The 18,011-nt window shown below is 48.8% G+C and overlaps 1 protein-coding gene across 1 annotated transcript in view; it reads right to left on the minus strand.

Moving 5' to 3' along the window:
* The window catches only part of Rab15 (RAB15, member RAS oncogene family), a 30,658-nt gene extending 13,321 nt beyond the window's left edge, over nucleotides 1-17,337 (minus strand). Inside the window, exon 1 of the mRNA XM_048362851.1 lies at nucleotides 17,110-17,337. Within this exon, the coding sequence (XP_048218808.1) occupies nucleotides 17,110-17,233 (124 nt within the window). The 5' untranslated portion in view covers nucleotides 17,234-17,337. The remainder of the gene's footprint in view (nucleotides 1-17,109) is intronic.
* Nucleotides 17,338-18,011: the final 674 nt, after the last annotated feature.

The raw sequence follows: 18,011 nt of genomic DNA on the forward strand, positions 1-18,011 counted from the left end.
AACAAATTCTTGGTGTTTGATATTATAGTGCCTTTGTAAAAAAAAAAAAAAAAGAAAATAATGATAAAACTTAATCATCCCTATACTAGCCTGGTCAAGAATAATACATTGCTGAGCACTAGTGGCTCAGGCCTGTAACTTAGCTACTCAGGAGGCTGAGACCTGAGCATCGCCAGTCCAGGCAGCAAAGTCTGTGAGACTCTTAGCTCCAATTAGCCAGCAAAAAAAAGCCAGAACTAGCAGTGTGGCAAGTGCTAGAGTGCCAGTCTTGAGTGAAAAAGCCAAAGGAGAGTTCTCGACTCTGAGTTTAAACACCATTACAAGCACATGGAAAAGAAAAAAGAAAAGCCAGGCACCAGTGGCTCATGCCTATAATCCCAGCAACTCAAGAGGCTGAGGCCTGGAGGATCAGTTTGAGGCCAGTTCAGCAGAAAAGTCCATGAGATTTTAATCTCCAGTGAGCCAGCAAAAAAAAAAAAAAAAAAAAAGGCTAGAGGTTTGGCTCAAGTGATAGAGCACCAGTCATGAGCAAGCAAACAAGTAAATGTGACACCTTGAGTTCAAGCCCTGGAACCAACAAAAAGAAAGGAAAATAGTGCCTTACACCAAGCAGTCACAAGGAGAGGACAGATGGAATGTTTTATTTCTCTTATTACACGAACATTTATGGGAACTTAATTAAACTATACTCTGCACTGTGCTTGGTGGAGAAAGAGCAGCAATATGTGTGTACATATATCTATATATTCTCCTACCTTGCAGAGGTTAGTAGTAGGAAGGGAAAAAAGGTCAGAGAAGCAAAGAATTAACTCAAGATTGGCACGGCATGTAGCAGAAATTCAAACAGGTGTGTCTGGCACTGAGGGCATGGTATCCCCTTGTGCTGTTTTGTGGGGGAATGAGAGGAGTTGTGTGTGAACTAGACCTGGGAGCCTTAACTGTACTTCATCTCCTACTTTGCTGTGGGTCCTTGAGAAGGAAGGGCTCTGCTGGGAGAAGAATGTCCCTAGTAAGGAGACTGTTTTCCTTGTGAGAGAAGAGGAAGGATGAGCCAAAAGCTGTTAGAGGAGACAAGCAGATATGGAAATGAGTGTACTTCCTTCTCATCTCTTTCTTTTTGTAGATGTTGTTTTTTTTGGCAGTACTGAGATTTAAACTCAGGGCCTTGTACTTGCCAGGCAAGTACTCTACCACATAAGCCATGCCCCCAAACAAAAGCTTCAAAAAAAAAAAAAAAAAAGGTTGTGGGGGTACTGGTGATTCACATCTGTAATCCTAGCTAGCTATTCAGGAGGCTAAGATCTGAGGATTGTGGTTCCAAGCCAACCTGGATAGGAATGTACAAACATTCTTATCTCCAATAAATTGACAAAAAAAGCCAGAAATGAATCTGTAGCTCAAGTGGTAGAGCACTAGCCTTGAGCAAAAGAAGCTCAGGGACAGTGCCCAGGCCCTGAGTTCAAACCCCAGGATTAGCAAGAAAAAGAAAGAGAAAAAGCATTTATTCCTTCTATTCTATGTTCCCACATACTCTGGACCTTCTACTACAAGCACCTTACCCTGGTCTGTAGGATCCTGTGCCCAAACTTGACACATTTCCTTTCCTGTGTGGCTACTGGTTTCTTCCTGTACTGGCTTTTTTTTTTTTTTTGGGTGTGTGTGTGTGTGTGTGTGTGTGTGTGTGTGTCTTTACTGCTACTCTACAGGATGAAGTCAAAACACTGGCCTGAGTCAGATGTGCGCTTTTTCACTGCAGCTCTTTTATTTTATTTTATTTTTTTAAATTTTTTTTGCCAGTCCTGGGGCTTGAACTCAGGGCCTGAGCACTGTCCTGGGCTTCTTTTTGCTCAAGGCTAGCACTCTGCCACTTGAGCCACAGCACCACTTTTGGCCATTTTCTATATATGTGGTGCTGGGGAATCGAACCCTGGGCTTCATGTATACAAGGCAAGCACTCTTGCCACTAGGCCATATTCCCAGCCCCTCAAGGCAGCTCTTTTGGCTTTTCAGCCAGCATTTTACTCAGAGGTGTTCACCCACCACATCCTCACAGCCAATGTCCTCTGCTGAAGGCTTTGGCCCCAGAGTGCTCCCCCCTCATCCTATACTCTCAATATCGTGCCTCTCCACTCTAGTGATGCTGAAAGCTTTCCTCTAAGGCCCACCCTGCTCTCCTGTGCTCACTACCTTGTTCTCCCTGCCTTCCTCAGGAAAGAGTCTTCTATCCTTTACAGCTCTCATCTCTCAGCTGCCCTCCGCTTTGGGTGGGGCCCTGAACACTTGATCCCTCTTTGTTGCTTCTTTCATAGCCATGAGATGCTCTCCATCTGCCCCCTACCTCCTAGAGTTTACTCATTCTAGTGGCTCTGAGCAGCACTACATTGTCTACAGTCAGCTGGGGATTGTGCTAAAATGCAGCTCTGAATTCAGGACATGTTAGATAAGAAGTTGCATAAAGCTGATTCCAGGCGAAGTGGAAGCTACTGGCCCAGGAATCACACTTGCAAGTAGCGAGTTCCTGAGACTGTGGTTCTCTAAGTATGTCCAGGACTGCAGCATCAGCATCATCAAGAACTGGTTAAACCTTCTCCATTGTTGGTGGGAGTGCAAATTAGTACAACCACTGTGGAGAACAGTATGGAGGTTTCTCAAAAAGCTCAATATAGACCTACCCTATGACCCAGCCATACCACTCCTAGGCATCTATCCTAAACAGCAAAATCCAAGATATCAAAAAGGCATTTGTACTTCCATGTTTATCGCGGCACAATTCACAATAGCTAAAATATGGAAACAACCCAGATGCCCCTCCACAGACGAATGGATCCAAAAAATATGGTACTTATACACAATGGAATACTACATAGCAATTAGGAAGGGTGAAATACTGTTATTCGCAGGGAAATGGTCAGAACTCGAACAAATAATGTTGAGTGAGACAAGCCTAGAACACAGAAAACAAAGGGCATGATCTCCCTGATATATGACTGTTAACAAAGGGAGATGGAGAGACAGTAGAGACCAAGTCTGTGAATACTATATATGTTCTTGATACATTGTATATTGCATATATGTCAACCTGACCTAGACAAGGGATAGAAAAACAGGTCGTAAGATATCATAAGAAATGTACACACTGCCCTACTATGTAACTGCACCCTCTTTGCACAACACCTTGTAAAAAAATTTATGTCCAATTAATAAAAAAATTTTAAAAAAAAGAACTGGTTAAAAAGGCAAATGCTTATGTCCTACCTCAGACCTATAGGATCCCTTCTGGTGGCAAGAGGCATGGAGGAAAACCAGCAGACTGTTTCAACAAGCTCCACAGGAGACTCTGCTACATGCTTCAGTTTGACAACTATATTTGGCCAAAAGCTTTGCAGCTGACATATGAAAAGAAGCTGGTGCCAGTGGCTCACGCCTGTAATCCTAGCTCCTCAGGAGACTGGGATTTGAAGATAGAGGTTCAAAGCCAAGCCTAGGCAGGAAAGTCATGAGAATTTCTTTTTTTTTCTGGCTTGAACTCAGGGCCAGGGTGCTGACCCTGAGCGTCTTTGTGCTTAATGCTAGCGCCCTACCACTTGAGCCACAGCACCACTTCTCGGTCATATGACTCATTTCCAATTAACCACCAAAATTTGCCAGAAGTAGAGATGTGACTCAAGTAGAAGAGTGCTGGTCTTGAGCATAAAAGGTCAGGGACGGCGCCCAGATCCAGTATGGATACAAAAAAAAGGGGGGGGGGGAAGGGAGGGAGAGAGAGAAAAAAGAAAAGAAAAGAGAGAAAGAAGCAGTATGATTGATCTTTTTTAGTAAGCTTGACAGTTAGTTCCTCAGCTTTAGAATTACCGTTTGTTGTGCTTTTTTTTTTAAATAAAGCTACCTTAAAAATAAAATAAAATGCAGCTCCTTTGACTTGCCTATATCTACTGAATCATAATTCGAGTGAGGCCTGTGTATTAGGAATTGGGGGTGGGGGCGTGGATAGGGGCAAGTGTGGGAGCCATCATGTAGTGGGAGAGACATCTGTCTGCACTGGAGTCAGATCCTGGTCTGGCAATTGTGTGACTGTGGGGGAAAGTCTTACCTTCTCCCAGCTCCCACCTTCTTATCTGCAGAACATCACTGTCTCTTAAGGTTCATTGTGGGATATATTTAAACAATGCAAAGAGAGCACCTGAGTCACAGTGGTTCTCACTCCTACCTTCCCTCTGCTGGGAGCAGGTGGAAAAGCAACACCAGAGAACCCTGATGAAGACAGGACTCTACAGTCTATTCCCCGGTCTTAGTCCCTCATTACTTCACTACCTTTACTCAATAGAAACCGAATACCTTCATCAGGGAACGTTAGAAATGCAAATTCTCAGGGCTCCCCCACACCTACCAACTCTTACACACTGAACCTCTATCCAGCCCAACTCTAGGCACAGTTGCATCCAAGGCTTATGCATAGTACTTGTCTTTATACAGAATCCCTGTGAAATAGGCAGGGTGGGTATTGTAGCTCAGCTAGGACTGGAAAATTGGCCTCCTAAAACCTAGCCAGGCCAGACCCCAGGTTCATCCACTGGCTAGCCTTATGGCACATGCTCTATTTCTTAGGGACCCCTGAGAAGGACCTAGGAGTATATAAGGAGTCATAGCCTGTGATTGTCCATAGCTACCTCATGGCTCTCCAAGTTGGGGGCAAGATGCTTCAATTACAGGCTGAGAAGAAGACTTTGAAAGCAATCCTTGCTCCCTTACTGCTTCTAATGTTTTGCCTTCTAAGGGGCTGGAATACATTTTATTTAATCAAGTTTTTGTTGTTGTATACTGTGCTTTTCAAATGTCTGCCATCTTCATGCACAGTGTCAAGAATCAAGTAGCAGTTCTATGAGAGGAATCCCTGGAGGGCATAAGGAAGGACAAATGGCCGTGGCTCCAAAGCAAGGACATGTTTCCTGCCATTACAGACATTGGCAAGAGGAGCTCCTCTGATATGTGTCAGATCCTGACACACCTGCGGCTGTCACTGCCCTCACCATTTGACTGGTCTGATGCAGCTCCAGGCCTCTTGACTTCATGGCCTCTGCTCCTGCAGCAGTACCCCTTAGTACCTGCCAGGCTACTAGAGTCCTGTAGCACAATGACAGCACAGCCATCGGGCAGCTGGAAGGACAGACAAGGCCCTCCAGTAGGAACCTAGGGCTGAGGCAAGACATAGTGATGGTGCAGGGGAGAAAGACTCATCCTCACTTGGTTCTAAGGTGTCATAAGAGCTGGTACATCCCTAGGCTAGCTGTGAAGGTACTGCAGAGACTGTAAAAAGAAGACAATGGGGCATACTCAAGCCGAAGAATATTCCTTCTCATTACTTTCTGACTTCAAAGAAGACCCCGGACAGCATGCAGGAGCTATGTTTGATGAGAAGGATGTCATGGCCATCAAATAGAATACATACCAGGGACTGGTGGCTCATGCCCTTAATCCTGGCTTACTGAGGAGGCTGAGATCTGAGGATCAAGGTTTGAAGCCAACCTGGGCAGACAAATGCTCGAGACTTTTATCTCTGATTCACTAGCAAAAAGTTGGAACTGGAGCCATGGCTCAACTGGTAGAGCACTCACTAACCTAGAGTGAAAAAGCTGAGTGAAGCCAGGTTCTGGTGACTCATACCTAGCTACTCATTCCTAGCTACTTAGGAAGCTTAGCAAGCTGAGATCTGAGGATCACAGTTCAAAGTCAGTTTGGGCAGAAAAGTCTGTGAGACTTTTATCTCTAGTTAATCAGCAAAATGCAGGAAGTAGAGGTGTAGCTCAAGTAATAGAGTGCCACTGTTGAGCAAAAAGGCTATGGAAAAGTGCCTTAGCCCTGAGTTCAGGCTCCTGTACCAACACACACACACACACACACACACACACACACACACACACACACGACAGGAAGGAAGGAAGGAAGGAAGGAAGGAAGGAAGGAAGGAAGGAAGGAAGGAAGGAAGGGAAGAAAGAGTACAGTACAGTGGGCAGTCAGAGGTTGGCTACAATCCTGCCATTACCACAAGTTACCCATGTGTTCTTAGGAAGGCCAGTTACCCCTTCTTGGCCTCAGCTTCTTCACCTGTAAGCCTGAGGTCAGACAAGTTCTTGGGGATGTGATAAGGTATAAAGCATGTAACAGGATCTGGCATGGAGCTTTATGGAACACTAGGTGAAGATCCTTCCAGTTTCCCTTAGGGAAGGCGAAAGTTAAAAACCCAGAGTTTCAACTAGAGAATGGAAAGAGCCCCTGCTGGGGAAAGAAAGGGCGGCTGGGCAAAGACCCAGAACTAAGCTGGGATACTTCAACAAAAAGAGAAAAATGCCACTCACTGTGTAATCCTGAAAGGGCTCCCAGAATCTGGCTACCACCTAAATCCTGGCAATGCTAGGCTGTGCCTCTTAGCAGTCAACAGCTATCTTCTTGCAGCTCGGCAGCACCTTATGGGTTAATGTCAGATGCCAGCTGGCCAACTCCAATGCCACATGCTTCAGTGGAAAAAGGGCTACCTCTAGGTGCCAAATGCTATCTCCATGATCAATCACAGACCAAAGGACCAGCAAGTGACCTGAGCTTTCTCATCAGCAATGAGACTGAACAACAAGGAACAATTTAATACGCCTGAAACCCAAGGCAGACACTCAATCTCCAGGGCCATGCTGGCTCCAGTTACCAAGTGCCAGCCCCAGGAATGCCCTCATTCCCTCCCCCTGCTGAAAACCAGCATGTGCTGGACACATGGCACTTCTGGGCATTGTAGCAGGAGGTTACCTCCAGAAAGGTCATTGCCTGAGGGACCATAAGCCAAGCTTTAGGCCAAGGCTGAGGCTTTAGGGAGATGGCTGTATGAATTTGCCATCCCCAGCAGGCATTGTGATAATAATCCCAGTTCAAAACCCTCTTCTCAGCAAAAAAAGCTTCCTCATAATGGAGGGGAGCATGGAAGGAACAGAACAGGAAAGAGAAGAACACAGAAAGAGCTCAGAGGCAATGCTGGAGAGAGAATTCAAAACAAGGATCCTGGCACAGAACCATCCTCATAGCAATTAAGTGACCCAACCTGTCACTTGCATCTCTTTGCCTTCTGTCTGGTAAGTCTAACCTCACTCCTTCCTGGACTACATACTGACTGACTTTCTCCTCTCTGGAGTTTTAGACTGTCCCTCATGCCAGCTTCCTTCTGGCGAAAAGGTACTCACAGGCTCTCAAAGCTGATGCATTAGTCAGCATCTTACCATCTTGCTCCGGGAGTGATCAAAAGCAAAAACGTAAGAACCTGATCTAAGCAGACAAAATCATGACCCTGAACTCATTCCAGGTGTTTTAGTAGAGTGCCAGCCTTGAGCAGAATCAGCTAAAGCATAGTGTCTAGGCCCTGAGTTCAAGCCCTAGTACCAACACGGAGGAGGAGGAGGAGGAGGGGGGGGGGAGGAGGAGGAGGAGGAGGAGGAGGAGGAGGAGGAGGAGGAGGAGGAGGAGGAGGAGGAGGAGGAGGAGGAGGAGGAGGAGGAGGAGGAGGGAGCAAGGAAGGAAAGAAGGAAGGGAAGTAGAGAGGGAGGGATGGAGGGAGGGAGGAAAGGAGGGAAGGAAACAGTGAAAAATAGATTTGTATGTAGATCATCTGCCTGCCAAATGGGAGGCCTCTGGTTCAAATCCCAGTACTGGGAGGAAAACAAAACAAAGCCCTAGTTAGTGTTTTAACTTCTGGAGTACAAAATCAGATCAAAGGTTCTGATTCAGATGCCTACCCACAAGAAATTCTGAGAACAGTACTTTGTTCCTGCTTTTTTGTTTGCTTTTTTGTGCGCTGGTCCTAGGGCATGAACTCAGAGCCTGGGCACTGTCCCTGAGAATTTTTGCTCAAAGCAAATGAGCCACACAGACCTCTACATCTGGCTCTGTGTGTGTGTGTGCGCGCGCATGTGCGCACACACGCGCGCGCTTTGTTGAAGATAAAGTCTACTGAAGTTTCTTGCCCAGGCTGGCTTCATTTCATGATCCTCAGTTCTCAGCCTCCTGAGTAGAAAGGATTACAGACATGAGCCACTGGTACCTGGCCCTCCTTTTTTTTTAGACTAACACCGGTGTCCATGCATGTGTATACACATACACAGTCCACACAGAAAGAGAGGGGCAAAGAGGGGAGATCTGGACCACTCTGGAGGCCACGAGGGTTACATAAAACCTTGAAGAGTCAGGCTTCAGAAGCCTAGGACAGGAGCTATGGTGTAGATGAGGTTTCCCAGCCAAACGCTGACCATTGTGAGGCTGCAGTGGGCCCCACGACTTGATCCAAAGAAACTCTACTCCAGAGGGCAGGCTGTTCACATAGCCCTGCAAGGCCACTCCAGGGTCCTGGCTGAGCGGATGGATATCATGTGACCTATAGTGAACCTTCCCAACAAGAACACTGTCTGTTGTCTAAAGCACCAACTCCTCCTTGCTGTACATACCAACAAACTCCCCCACACAGGGATCACAGCAGCCACCTCCACCTCCTGCTATGCCTGAGCTTCTCCTAGGACATGAATCCATGCAGAAGATCTCGAAACTACCAGAAACAACTCATCCCTTGCAGAAGTTCCTCCCACACTGCCCCAAACACATGCCTGGCACAGTGAGCTTCTCATTGTCTTATGAACCCCAAGAAACCAATGCTACCTACAACTTACCTTAGAGAAAAGCAAAAGCCCTCGAGGAAAACGTCTTCATTCATTTGCTCATTCACCCACACATTCCAACAAGTGGCTATTGAATGTTACTGTGTTCTGGAAGCTAAGCTAGGTACTCCAAGGCAAGTAAAGAGCCACACAGAAATGACTCAGTCTTGACCTCAGAAAGCTTCCACTCCAAGGAGGATAGTTAGCAAGTAAGTAAACTAATTCAGAGAGATAAGCATGGGATAATGGGGTACAGAGTGTGTATGGGGAGGAGGTGGGAGCTGGGCGCTCACGTCTGTCATCCTAGCTACTCAAGATCTGAGGATCTGATCTGAGGACAATGGTTCAAAGCTAGCCCAGGCAGGAAAGTCCTTGAGACTCATCTCCATTTAAACACACACACACACACACACACACACACACACACACACACACACAAAACTGGAAGTGATGCTGTGGATCAAAGTGGTAGAGCACTGGCCTTGAGCAAAAGAGCTCAGAGACAGCTCCCAGGCCTCATGTTCAAGGCCCATGACAGAAAAACAAAAGGAAAAAGAGAAAGAGTGAGGAGAGGATGCAAGCTACCTTTGGTGGGCTGCTCAAAGAGGAACCTTTTAAGGAAGTGCTAACTGAAGGGTCAGGATTCCAGGTGGCAGGAACACATTTCAGCCAAACTTACCATTTTTAGGATAGAAAGGAAGAGAGTTCAATACTATTCTTTTCTCTACTACAAAGGGGGAACCATGCCTGGGCCTCATAAGGACCCTTGCAACTGCTTATGGGTGTACATACCTGTGTGCTTGCATACATGTTTGTACATGCACATACACTCTTATGTGGATCTCAAACTCCGGCAAGGCAAACTTTGAAACTCTTAGGTCTCACTTCCCAATGAGATCTCTAGATGCAAATGGAGCACATGGGTAAAGCAGGACACACCTGTGCTCAGTGGGAGCCCAGAGCAAGCACTCAGGGAATGGTGCTTCTCTTGCTGCGCTCGCCCCCCTCCTGTACAAGGAGGACCATGGAGCCTCTAACAGGCATAGTCCATTCCAGCTACCCTTGTCCCCATCCACTTTGCCGGATGCCTACTTGGACCTTCACCCTCTGAGCGTGCTGCTGGGCGCTCAATGGGCACCATTGGAGCAGCCACGACCAGCTGGGTTACTGTTCACTGATTCCCCAATCTCCTCCTGGGTCTGTTTTTTAGCAAAAGATTCAGGAAAATGGAAACTGAAGCCTGGAGGGGATAAGACCTCCAAATATATCTGCTCTCACAGAGTCAGCAAAGTGAACTCCTAGGGAGGGCCTTCCTCAACTAAAGCTGGTGTTGCCATGTGTGGCCATTATCTACTGGCCCAGCAAGGCAGAAGTGTGGGTGGGAGGAGGTATTTTCCCCAGCCCTTCTTCACAGGAGACTGGCGTGTGCTTCCCCTGACTTAGTCTACCCAAGACCCCACCCAAATATCACTTCCTCTTGAAGCTCCATCAACTACCCCAGGAGGGACTTCTCACTCCTCTGTGAGCACAAACACTTCCCTTTGCATAAAATTCTGATTGGAAGCCTGACTCTTCAGTACACTGAACACCCAGAGGGCGCACCAGAATCTCACTCATTTCATATTCTCACCACCTGGCACAAGGTAGGTCACTAAATAATATTTAGCACAGTTAAGCATATGAAGAGAAAATTAATGAGTTAGTGAATGAACAAATGAGTGAGTGAATGAAGTCAGCACATGACACATGCCAAGAGAAGAAGGCAGCAGAGAGAAAATTTTCAACACTGAAGAACAATCAAGGAATAACTCACATTTCAAAACCAACTGTTGGCTGGGTGTTGGTGGCTGATACCCGTAAGCCTACCTAGTCAGGAGGCTGAGCTTGGAGGATCCTGGGTTAAAGCCAGTCTGGGCAGGAAGTCTGTGAGACCCCTATCTCCAATTAACCACAAAAAGCCGGATGTGGAACTGTGGCTCAAGTGGTAGCCTTGAGCAAAAAGAGCTCTGGGACAGTGCCCAGGACTTGAGGTCAAGCCCCAGTACCATCACAAAACAAAAACAACTCTTTACCCTCCCTAGAAATCACAGACCCCCTAGCAAGGAGTATCTATATTAAAATGGCAATACAAGGGTAACGCTCAGATTCCATCCTCCTGTGTCCCTCGGAGGCATGCAAAGAAAGCACAGGCATCACATGAGGTATAGGAAGCTACATATTCCTGCCCCTTGACTCACAGGAGACAGGTTCCAGTTGGCAGTCTATGGAAAGGGTTTCTGGGTGGAAAGGCATGTCCAAAGCCAATCTGGAGAGACAGAAGGAAAGGCTCAAGTCTGGATCACCTGCATGCAAGATGGGAGTCACTGGTTCTCTGAGGGTCTCAGCTCCTGCCAAATTCTAGAATAGGTTGGCCATTAGACCTTGCTTCCTTGATGGGAAGAATGAAATATCCAGGAGGCCCTGGGCCTCATTCTCCCTTGACAAAGCTCAGTGACCAGGCAGAAGAACTAAAAAAGGTCAGAGGCCTGTCCGGGAAATTGTCAGTTTTACAGGGAAATGGTCACAAATATTAGATTACAGAGGAAGGCACTAGGAGAAGAGCTGGAGATCAAGGTAGTAGGGTAATGGCCAAATACCAACTTCCATGCTATAGAGTTCATCACCAATCTGTCTGGGACAAGCAGAGGAAGAGAAGGAACACAGCCCAGGGAGTATGGGGATGCAGGAGGGAATGGAGTGCTTGAAGCTGTGAGCCTACAGATGTGTGAAGTACCACAGAGGTGCAGATCAGTGAAACTTTCTCTGAGTTTCAGATGTGTTCCTTCCCAGTCCTTAGGGAAAGAGGTGGGAGGCAAGGTCTGTGTCTGTGTTGGATGGAGGAAGGGAGGAATGGAGGAACAGAGACCCAAGTTATTACCACCCCTGAGCAGGGTCCCAACCTGGAAGCAGGCTACCCTACCCTACTCCATTCCTCACTAACTCTCTCTTCTTTCTTAGACCCTGGCATAGCACAAGTGCTAGGGGTATAGTGGGACTGTAATGGAAATAAAACACTGAGCTGGCTGGATAACCACGGGTCCTGCCTGGAATCCTGGCTACTCAGTCAAGAGGTTGAGGTCTGAGGTTTGCAGTTCAAAGCCAGCCTGGGCAGGAAGATCCATGACACTCTATCTCCAATTAACCACCGAAAAGTCAGAAGTAGAACTGCGCCTAGAGTGGTAGAACGCTAGTGTTGAGCTAAAAAAAATCCCAGGAACAGCACTCAAGCTCTGAATTCAAGTCCCAGGACTAGCACCAAAACAAACAGACAAATAAATAGTCATAAAACCCCACAGAGTCTATGCGCCAGGAATATAGAAGAGCTGTCAGATTTCTATGAATCTCCAGCTTTAGCATGGTACCTGGCATAGAGTGGAAGTTCAATAAATAGACCAGAATGACTGAATCTGCAAATGACCAGCAGGATGACGTCATAGCACATTACTGACAATTTACTCATCTTTACCAACATCCTAATGAGAGGGGAATAATAAATAGTGATGGAAGCTACCATTTTATTGAGGGCTCTACCAAGTGCTTTGTATCCATTAGCCTCTATACTCTTCCCAGCAACCACTAAGAAAGAGTCTGTTACTATAATCAATTTCAAGATGAAGTAAGCACAAAAATGTTAAAGAAATGTCTGAAGGACAAAGGGCTGGGGAAATCCTACAGAATGCATGGCTGACTGGGCTCTTCCCATTCTCTTCATTGCTTCTTCCCTCCCCTTCCTTTCTGCAGCAAGAACAGGGGAATAAGAGACAGGCCTCAGGTTGCCCCAGGGCTGCTAAAACCTACAACCTGCCAGTGAAGCAAAGCCTGCAGCCCAGCTTGACCTCACAGCATCTGCATTTGTACCCAGCTCCCTAGTCTAGAAATCTGATGGTCTTTAGGATCGCTTTGCACCAATGTCTGCTAGGCCACTTAATTCCAGGCTCAGGTCTAACCCTGGCCCTCAGTCACCACAAGACCTTGCCCTAGGCTGTCTGAGGCAGATCCAGCAGAACTTCCTGAGAAAGGTGACAAGAACAGCAATCCAGCCAGAGAAAGCAGCCAGAAGCCACTGCAACCCAACCAGTTCAACAGGAAAATCACCAGTTACAGCCTCCACCTCACCAGAAGGAAAAAAAAAGAGCAGCCTACGGGTAGCTTTTCAAACAAAAAACCCAGAGATCAGGTAGACTGCCTTACTCCCAGGACTGGGAGGGAGAAAAACATCTTCTAGGCAGTCTCCTCAGTTTGTATCAGTGGCTTATTTCCCACCTCTGGCACCATGAAGGAAGGTCACCAAAAGCCCCCTGGATAGAGATGCCTCCATAGGGTACTTTCTTCTTGTCTGAGCAGACAACAGTGGTCACAAGAGATCTTTTATTAGTGCCAGCTTGACTGGTTTGAACTGTTCCCTACTTCTCGAGGGAAAGCAGGGCAGGTGAATGGCCACCAGTGAGGGAGGGGCCCTGAGAGCCCAGATAACACCACAGCTCAGAATGGATGAACCCCCTACTTCAAATCTCATCCCACTCTTCAACAAGTCCCACCTCCTCCAGCCAGGCCTTTGATGCTCTCTGCCAACTAGCTCTAGTATCTAGTCATTAATAGTTTACCATGCATTGAGCTGGTGATTAGCTCTGTACTGGGGCCTATGAAAATAAAGAAGCATGACTGGATCTCACCCTCAAAGCACTTATAGTTTGGGAGACAGAGAGCTAAACAGAAGAATGTTCTCTCTCCTACTTAAAAAAAAAAAAAGCCAATTCCTTGCTGCTGCAGCCAGACTGCCCCGCGTATCGTGGACACCCACTCACTTCGCACCTCTGTTATCTCTGCTCAGCTCACGTTGTTCCATCTGCTCCCTTCCACTGCAGGAACCAACCTACAGGCAGCCCACACAGAAAGGCCTAGCTTTAGCCTTCCCTGTGTGTTTCTATTAGTGGCTTACATCCTAGTCCTGGCCACCATGCAGAATGGTTGTCAAAGGCCCCCTGAATGTAGATGACCTTGTAGGACATCTTCTCCCCATCTGTTCAGATGGGAAGGCTTCCTCAGGAGCCTCTCCTTCTTAGTCTTCCACAGCAATGTACTCAACAGGCCCTTGGCCATTCACTGGCTGCCTCTATAGCCTATTTACATAAATGGGCACTGGGAGACCTACATTAAGGGTAGTGATATGATCATCATCAATGCCCTAAATGTGCACAGTGCTTCCTTTGCCAAGTACAGACAGATATATTATCTCATTTAGGCAATAGCTCGTTTATGTCTTCCTTCCTCAACTACATTATAGGCTTGTGGGCAGGAAAAGGAAGGTACATTGCAGTATGTCTCTAAAATGCCTGGCATGGTACTTTGTAAGAATGTTCAAGTACGTTAACAGATGAGATGGTCTTGTCAGGAAATAGTGTAGGCAGAGAACACTGAGGCTCTGATTGTCTATCTCTGGGCTGCCCCCCTCAGCTGGCGATACCAACCTAGCTGCAGGGTCATCTGCCTGCTCGCTGGTCAAAAAGACAAGAAAGATGGAAGGAGCGGCAACCAGTGCCTCAGTCTGCCTGGGAGGTCTCTCTGTTCCCTGTAAGGCTCTCATAACAAGCATTATACACACTGAGCCACACAAAGAGTCAGCCTAGCTGATAATCAGTGTGAGCCAAGAATCTGATAGTAATTGGTGAATTGCCTTGTTTTCCCCATTCACCAAAATAAATAAAGTGCCGAGATCAATGTTCAATATGGCAAAAGAATGTTTGGGCCCAGCTTGAGAGCATGACTCTGTATATTATTCATCTGGGACTCTCCCAAATTCAGCATACAGGGCACACATTTTTAAATAAATAAATTAACAAATCTGACCTGGTAACCCCCATTTCCTTGGCTCCTCAATTTGTCTCTTGGCTGCCCTTTCCTTGGAAAACTTCCCAAATCACCTAAAGAAAAAAAGCTTCTCCTCACCATCCAACTCTTGCCCTTCTGTTTTAGTTAATGCGTGAAAACCAGTATGCGTGACCAGTATGGGGAGAGTCACATACCAATGTAAGCTTTAAATAAGGAAGTATTTAAGAAACAAATCCACAGGGACAGATTGAACAATGGCCTGGTGTGAAGAAAGGCATGTTTATTTCTCTTCTATGGGATAGCAACTCCCAAGGAGTCTTTGCAGCCTGTGTGAAGAGAGGCCTAGCCATTTTTGAAAACAGGTTTTAGGCCCAATAAACCAAGGGCCTTGGCAAAGACAGAGTGTTACAGAGACAAGTACCAGCTCACCAATTCACCTTTGTCCTGAAAGTGGCCAGCTCTGGAGAGTTTCTGAGGAAGCCCCTGCGGTCTATGCATTAGGAAAAGGGAATAATACAAGACGAAGAGGCAAGGGTGGTGATTACAGATGTGGGAAAAGGGATGATCATGTTTTGAGGAAAGCATAGTTTCATCAGGGCCATCCTGATATTTTAGAAATAGGGGATCCCATTTTTTGCTGAAAAGCGTACATCTCTCTCCCCCTGGGCTAATTCCCTACAACTAAGGAAGAGTCCCAAGAACTTCTGAAAGGATGGGAATAAGTAAAGTCCTCAATGGGCAAAGTCCAGGTCACTCCTCAGACTTCGAGTATAGCCACGACACTAGACTTCACACGAATGCTCTTCAGGCAAAACTTTGGCACCCCCAGCTCTCTGCAGATAGCTCCACAGCTCCTGGCATCAGGCCCATGTCAAAAATAGCCATTTCAAGTTTCTGTGAAGCGGTAACTTGCTGCCCTTTGTCTCCAAGCTGGTCTCATACCCATCTGGTGCCTCAGCCACTCCCTGGCTCACTCCCAAGCCATTCCTCAACACCTGACTCCTTCCAGAAGCCCTCCTGAGAGGCATGTAGGCCTCTGAGCCACAGCTCAGTGTCTGCCCCTTTCCATCTCTCTGAAATGTCTCTCATGCAAACAGCAGCACAATCCAAGCTCGTGGATCTCTTAAGAGCTGGCCCTAAAGCCCCCCCCCCCCGCCCCCGAGTAATACGAACAAGCTCTGTGTCTTGATCCTAAGTCCCTTGATGGTAGGGATCCCAAAAAAGGAAGAGCCCCCCCCCCCAAGAGCTCAATGACGATAACACCACAGCAATAACAGCCAGCATCACCACTCCTTCTAAATATTTTCCACACTTATCTCATTTAATCCTTATAACACCTGGGGGTTGTATCACTATTAGATCCATTCTACGGGTGAGAAATTAAAACTCAGAGGCTGAAGTGGCCGTCAAGACCACATTGCCCCAAAGTGAGGTCTCCAGGTATGTCTGACAATAATATCTGCCTCTTCACCTCCAGGCTCTGGTCCTCCTGGCTGCATCTAGCTACCTCTCCTCTCTTGTCAAAGGAATGTGGGTTGGATGAGGAGGCTGAGGGATTGGAGAGAATACTCCAAAAGAAGCTGAGAGCTAGGGCCTTCCCAGGAAGCCCTGAGGCTACCAGAAGAGCATTCCAATGGGATGACCAGCTGCCAGCCAGGTTTCTCCAAGCAGCCTGTGCCTGGGTACTGAGGAGGCTGACCAGGAATGGATGGAACCCGCAGGTATGGGTGGAATCCCCTCAGTGCAGGTCACTGGTGGAGGGTCCTCTAGGACCCATGAGAGGCCTTCCTAGAGTATTCTCAGAAGGAAGACTACAGACCAATGACAGGAAGAATAATCAAAACTTGTCCAGAATGCCACTAGGCCTTGTTCCTTTAACCCCAGGCTCCTGTACCCCCAGATCAAAGTCTAAGGTGGGTCCTCCCTTGCCTTTTGAGTCTAGTCTTCATGAGTATTCCAAACCTTCCTCCTCCTCCTCCTGGCTGGTCCTTCCCTTCTGGACTTCCGGGTGTGGATGCCCTCCTCCAGGTGTCCCACCTGGTGACTTGCCTTCACAACTGTGCCCTGGAAATTCACTCCTTTTGACCAATCTCTTCCCCCCTTCTTCCCCATCCAGGCTCCACAGCGGGTCACCCCTGAACTAAGTAAGGGCTTTCCGTGACTTGGTGACTAGTCCCCCACCCTGACCTTTCCTGGCCCCTTTTCATTTGGGACTGGAAGGATGTCCCTTGAAGAGCTATGATTTTCACTGCCCCAGCTTAGGGTACTCCGGCCTACACCCACCCTGCGGTGTGTTCTCCGCTTGGAGGGAAAGGTTCCCCAGCTCGAGGCCGGAAATCCCACCCCAAGCAGGCATGAGGGACCCCGCACCTGCAGGAACCGAGGCTCAGGTCCCCCGACAGTGGGCGCTCCCCGTGCCCCCGACCCCCAACCCCTGACCGGGGTCTGTTCCTTCTCCCCGACCTCGCGTGCCACCGCTTCCAGCAGTCGGGGCTCGAGCTGGGGAAGGGCGAGCTGGGGTGGAGGGTGGGCGCCCCACCCCCCGGCCGCCGCCCCTTACCGATGGTGGAGATGTGCGAGGAGTGGAACTCGTTGTCGGTGAAGCGGCAGAGCAAGCAGGTCTTGCCCACCCCGGAGTCCCCGATCAGCAGCAGCCGGAACAGCACGTCGTACTGCTTCGCCATGGCTGGAGTCCGAGGGGGCCGGGGAGCTGCGGGCGGCGGCGGGCTCAGCCCCGCTCAGCCGCTGCCATCGCGGCCGGCGCCCGCCCCGGGGACACGGCGGGCGGCGAGAAGAAGGCGGGCCCGGTCCCGCGCGCTGGCCTCGGCCGCTGGCTCGCTCGCTCGGCGCGGGGAAGCGCGGCTGCGGCGGGAGCACAGCGCCCGCCCCGATCGTATCTGCGCGGGGAAGCGCGGCGCCCGCTCCGCCCCGCTCCAGTCGGCGGCGCGGCTCTCGAGGGCGGTGGGAGGAGGAGAAGGCGGCGGCAGCGGCGGCGGCGGCCCCAGCCCGTCCCTACCCCCTTTCCCCTTCCCCCTTCCCGGTTCCCGCAGCGCCGCCGCCGCAGCCCCGGAGAGAGGGCGGGGAGCGCGCGTCGGAAAGCGGGGACCCCGCGGCGGAGCCCCAACTCCCTCCTCCTGCCCCCTGTAATGCCGGGGAACGTTGGCGGCTCCCTGCGGACACGGGGTGGCGGAGTTGGGATGCGATCCCACCCTGCCCACCTCTACCGAGCTCCACTTTCCCGTCCCATCACGTCTCCCCACGCGTACCCCAAGTCTAGCCTTAGTAACTCCGCCCCCGCCTGGGCACCCGGCCCTGGCGAAGGACCAGCGAGGCTCTCCAGAGGCGGGTCTTCACCGGGGCTCACCCCAGGTTGTATCTGGATTCGATCCCGAGCCGCAAGCACCCAAGAATGTTTGTTACTGGAATTCTCCCTCGCTGCCATCTGACCTCATAACGTTGTGA

Source organism: Perognathus longimembris, chromosome 14, assembly GCF_023159225.1.
Source record: "Perognathus longimembris pacificus isolate PPM17 chromosome 14, ASM2315922v1, whole genome shotgun sequence".
Taxonomy (NCBI): Eukaryota; Metazoa; Chordata; class Mammalia; order Rodentia; family Heteromyidae; genus Perognathus; species Perognathus longimembris.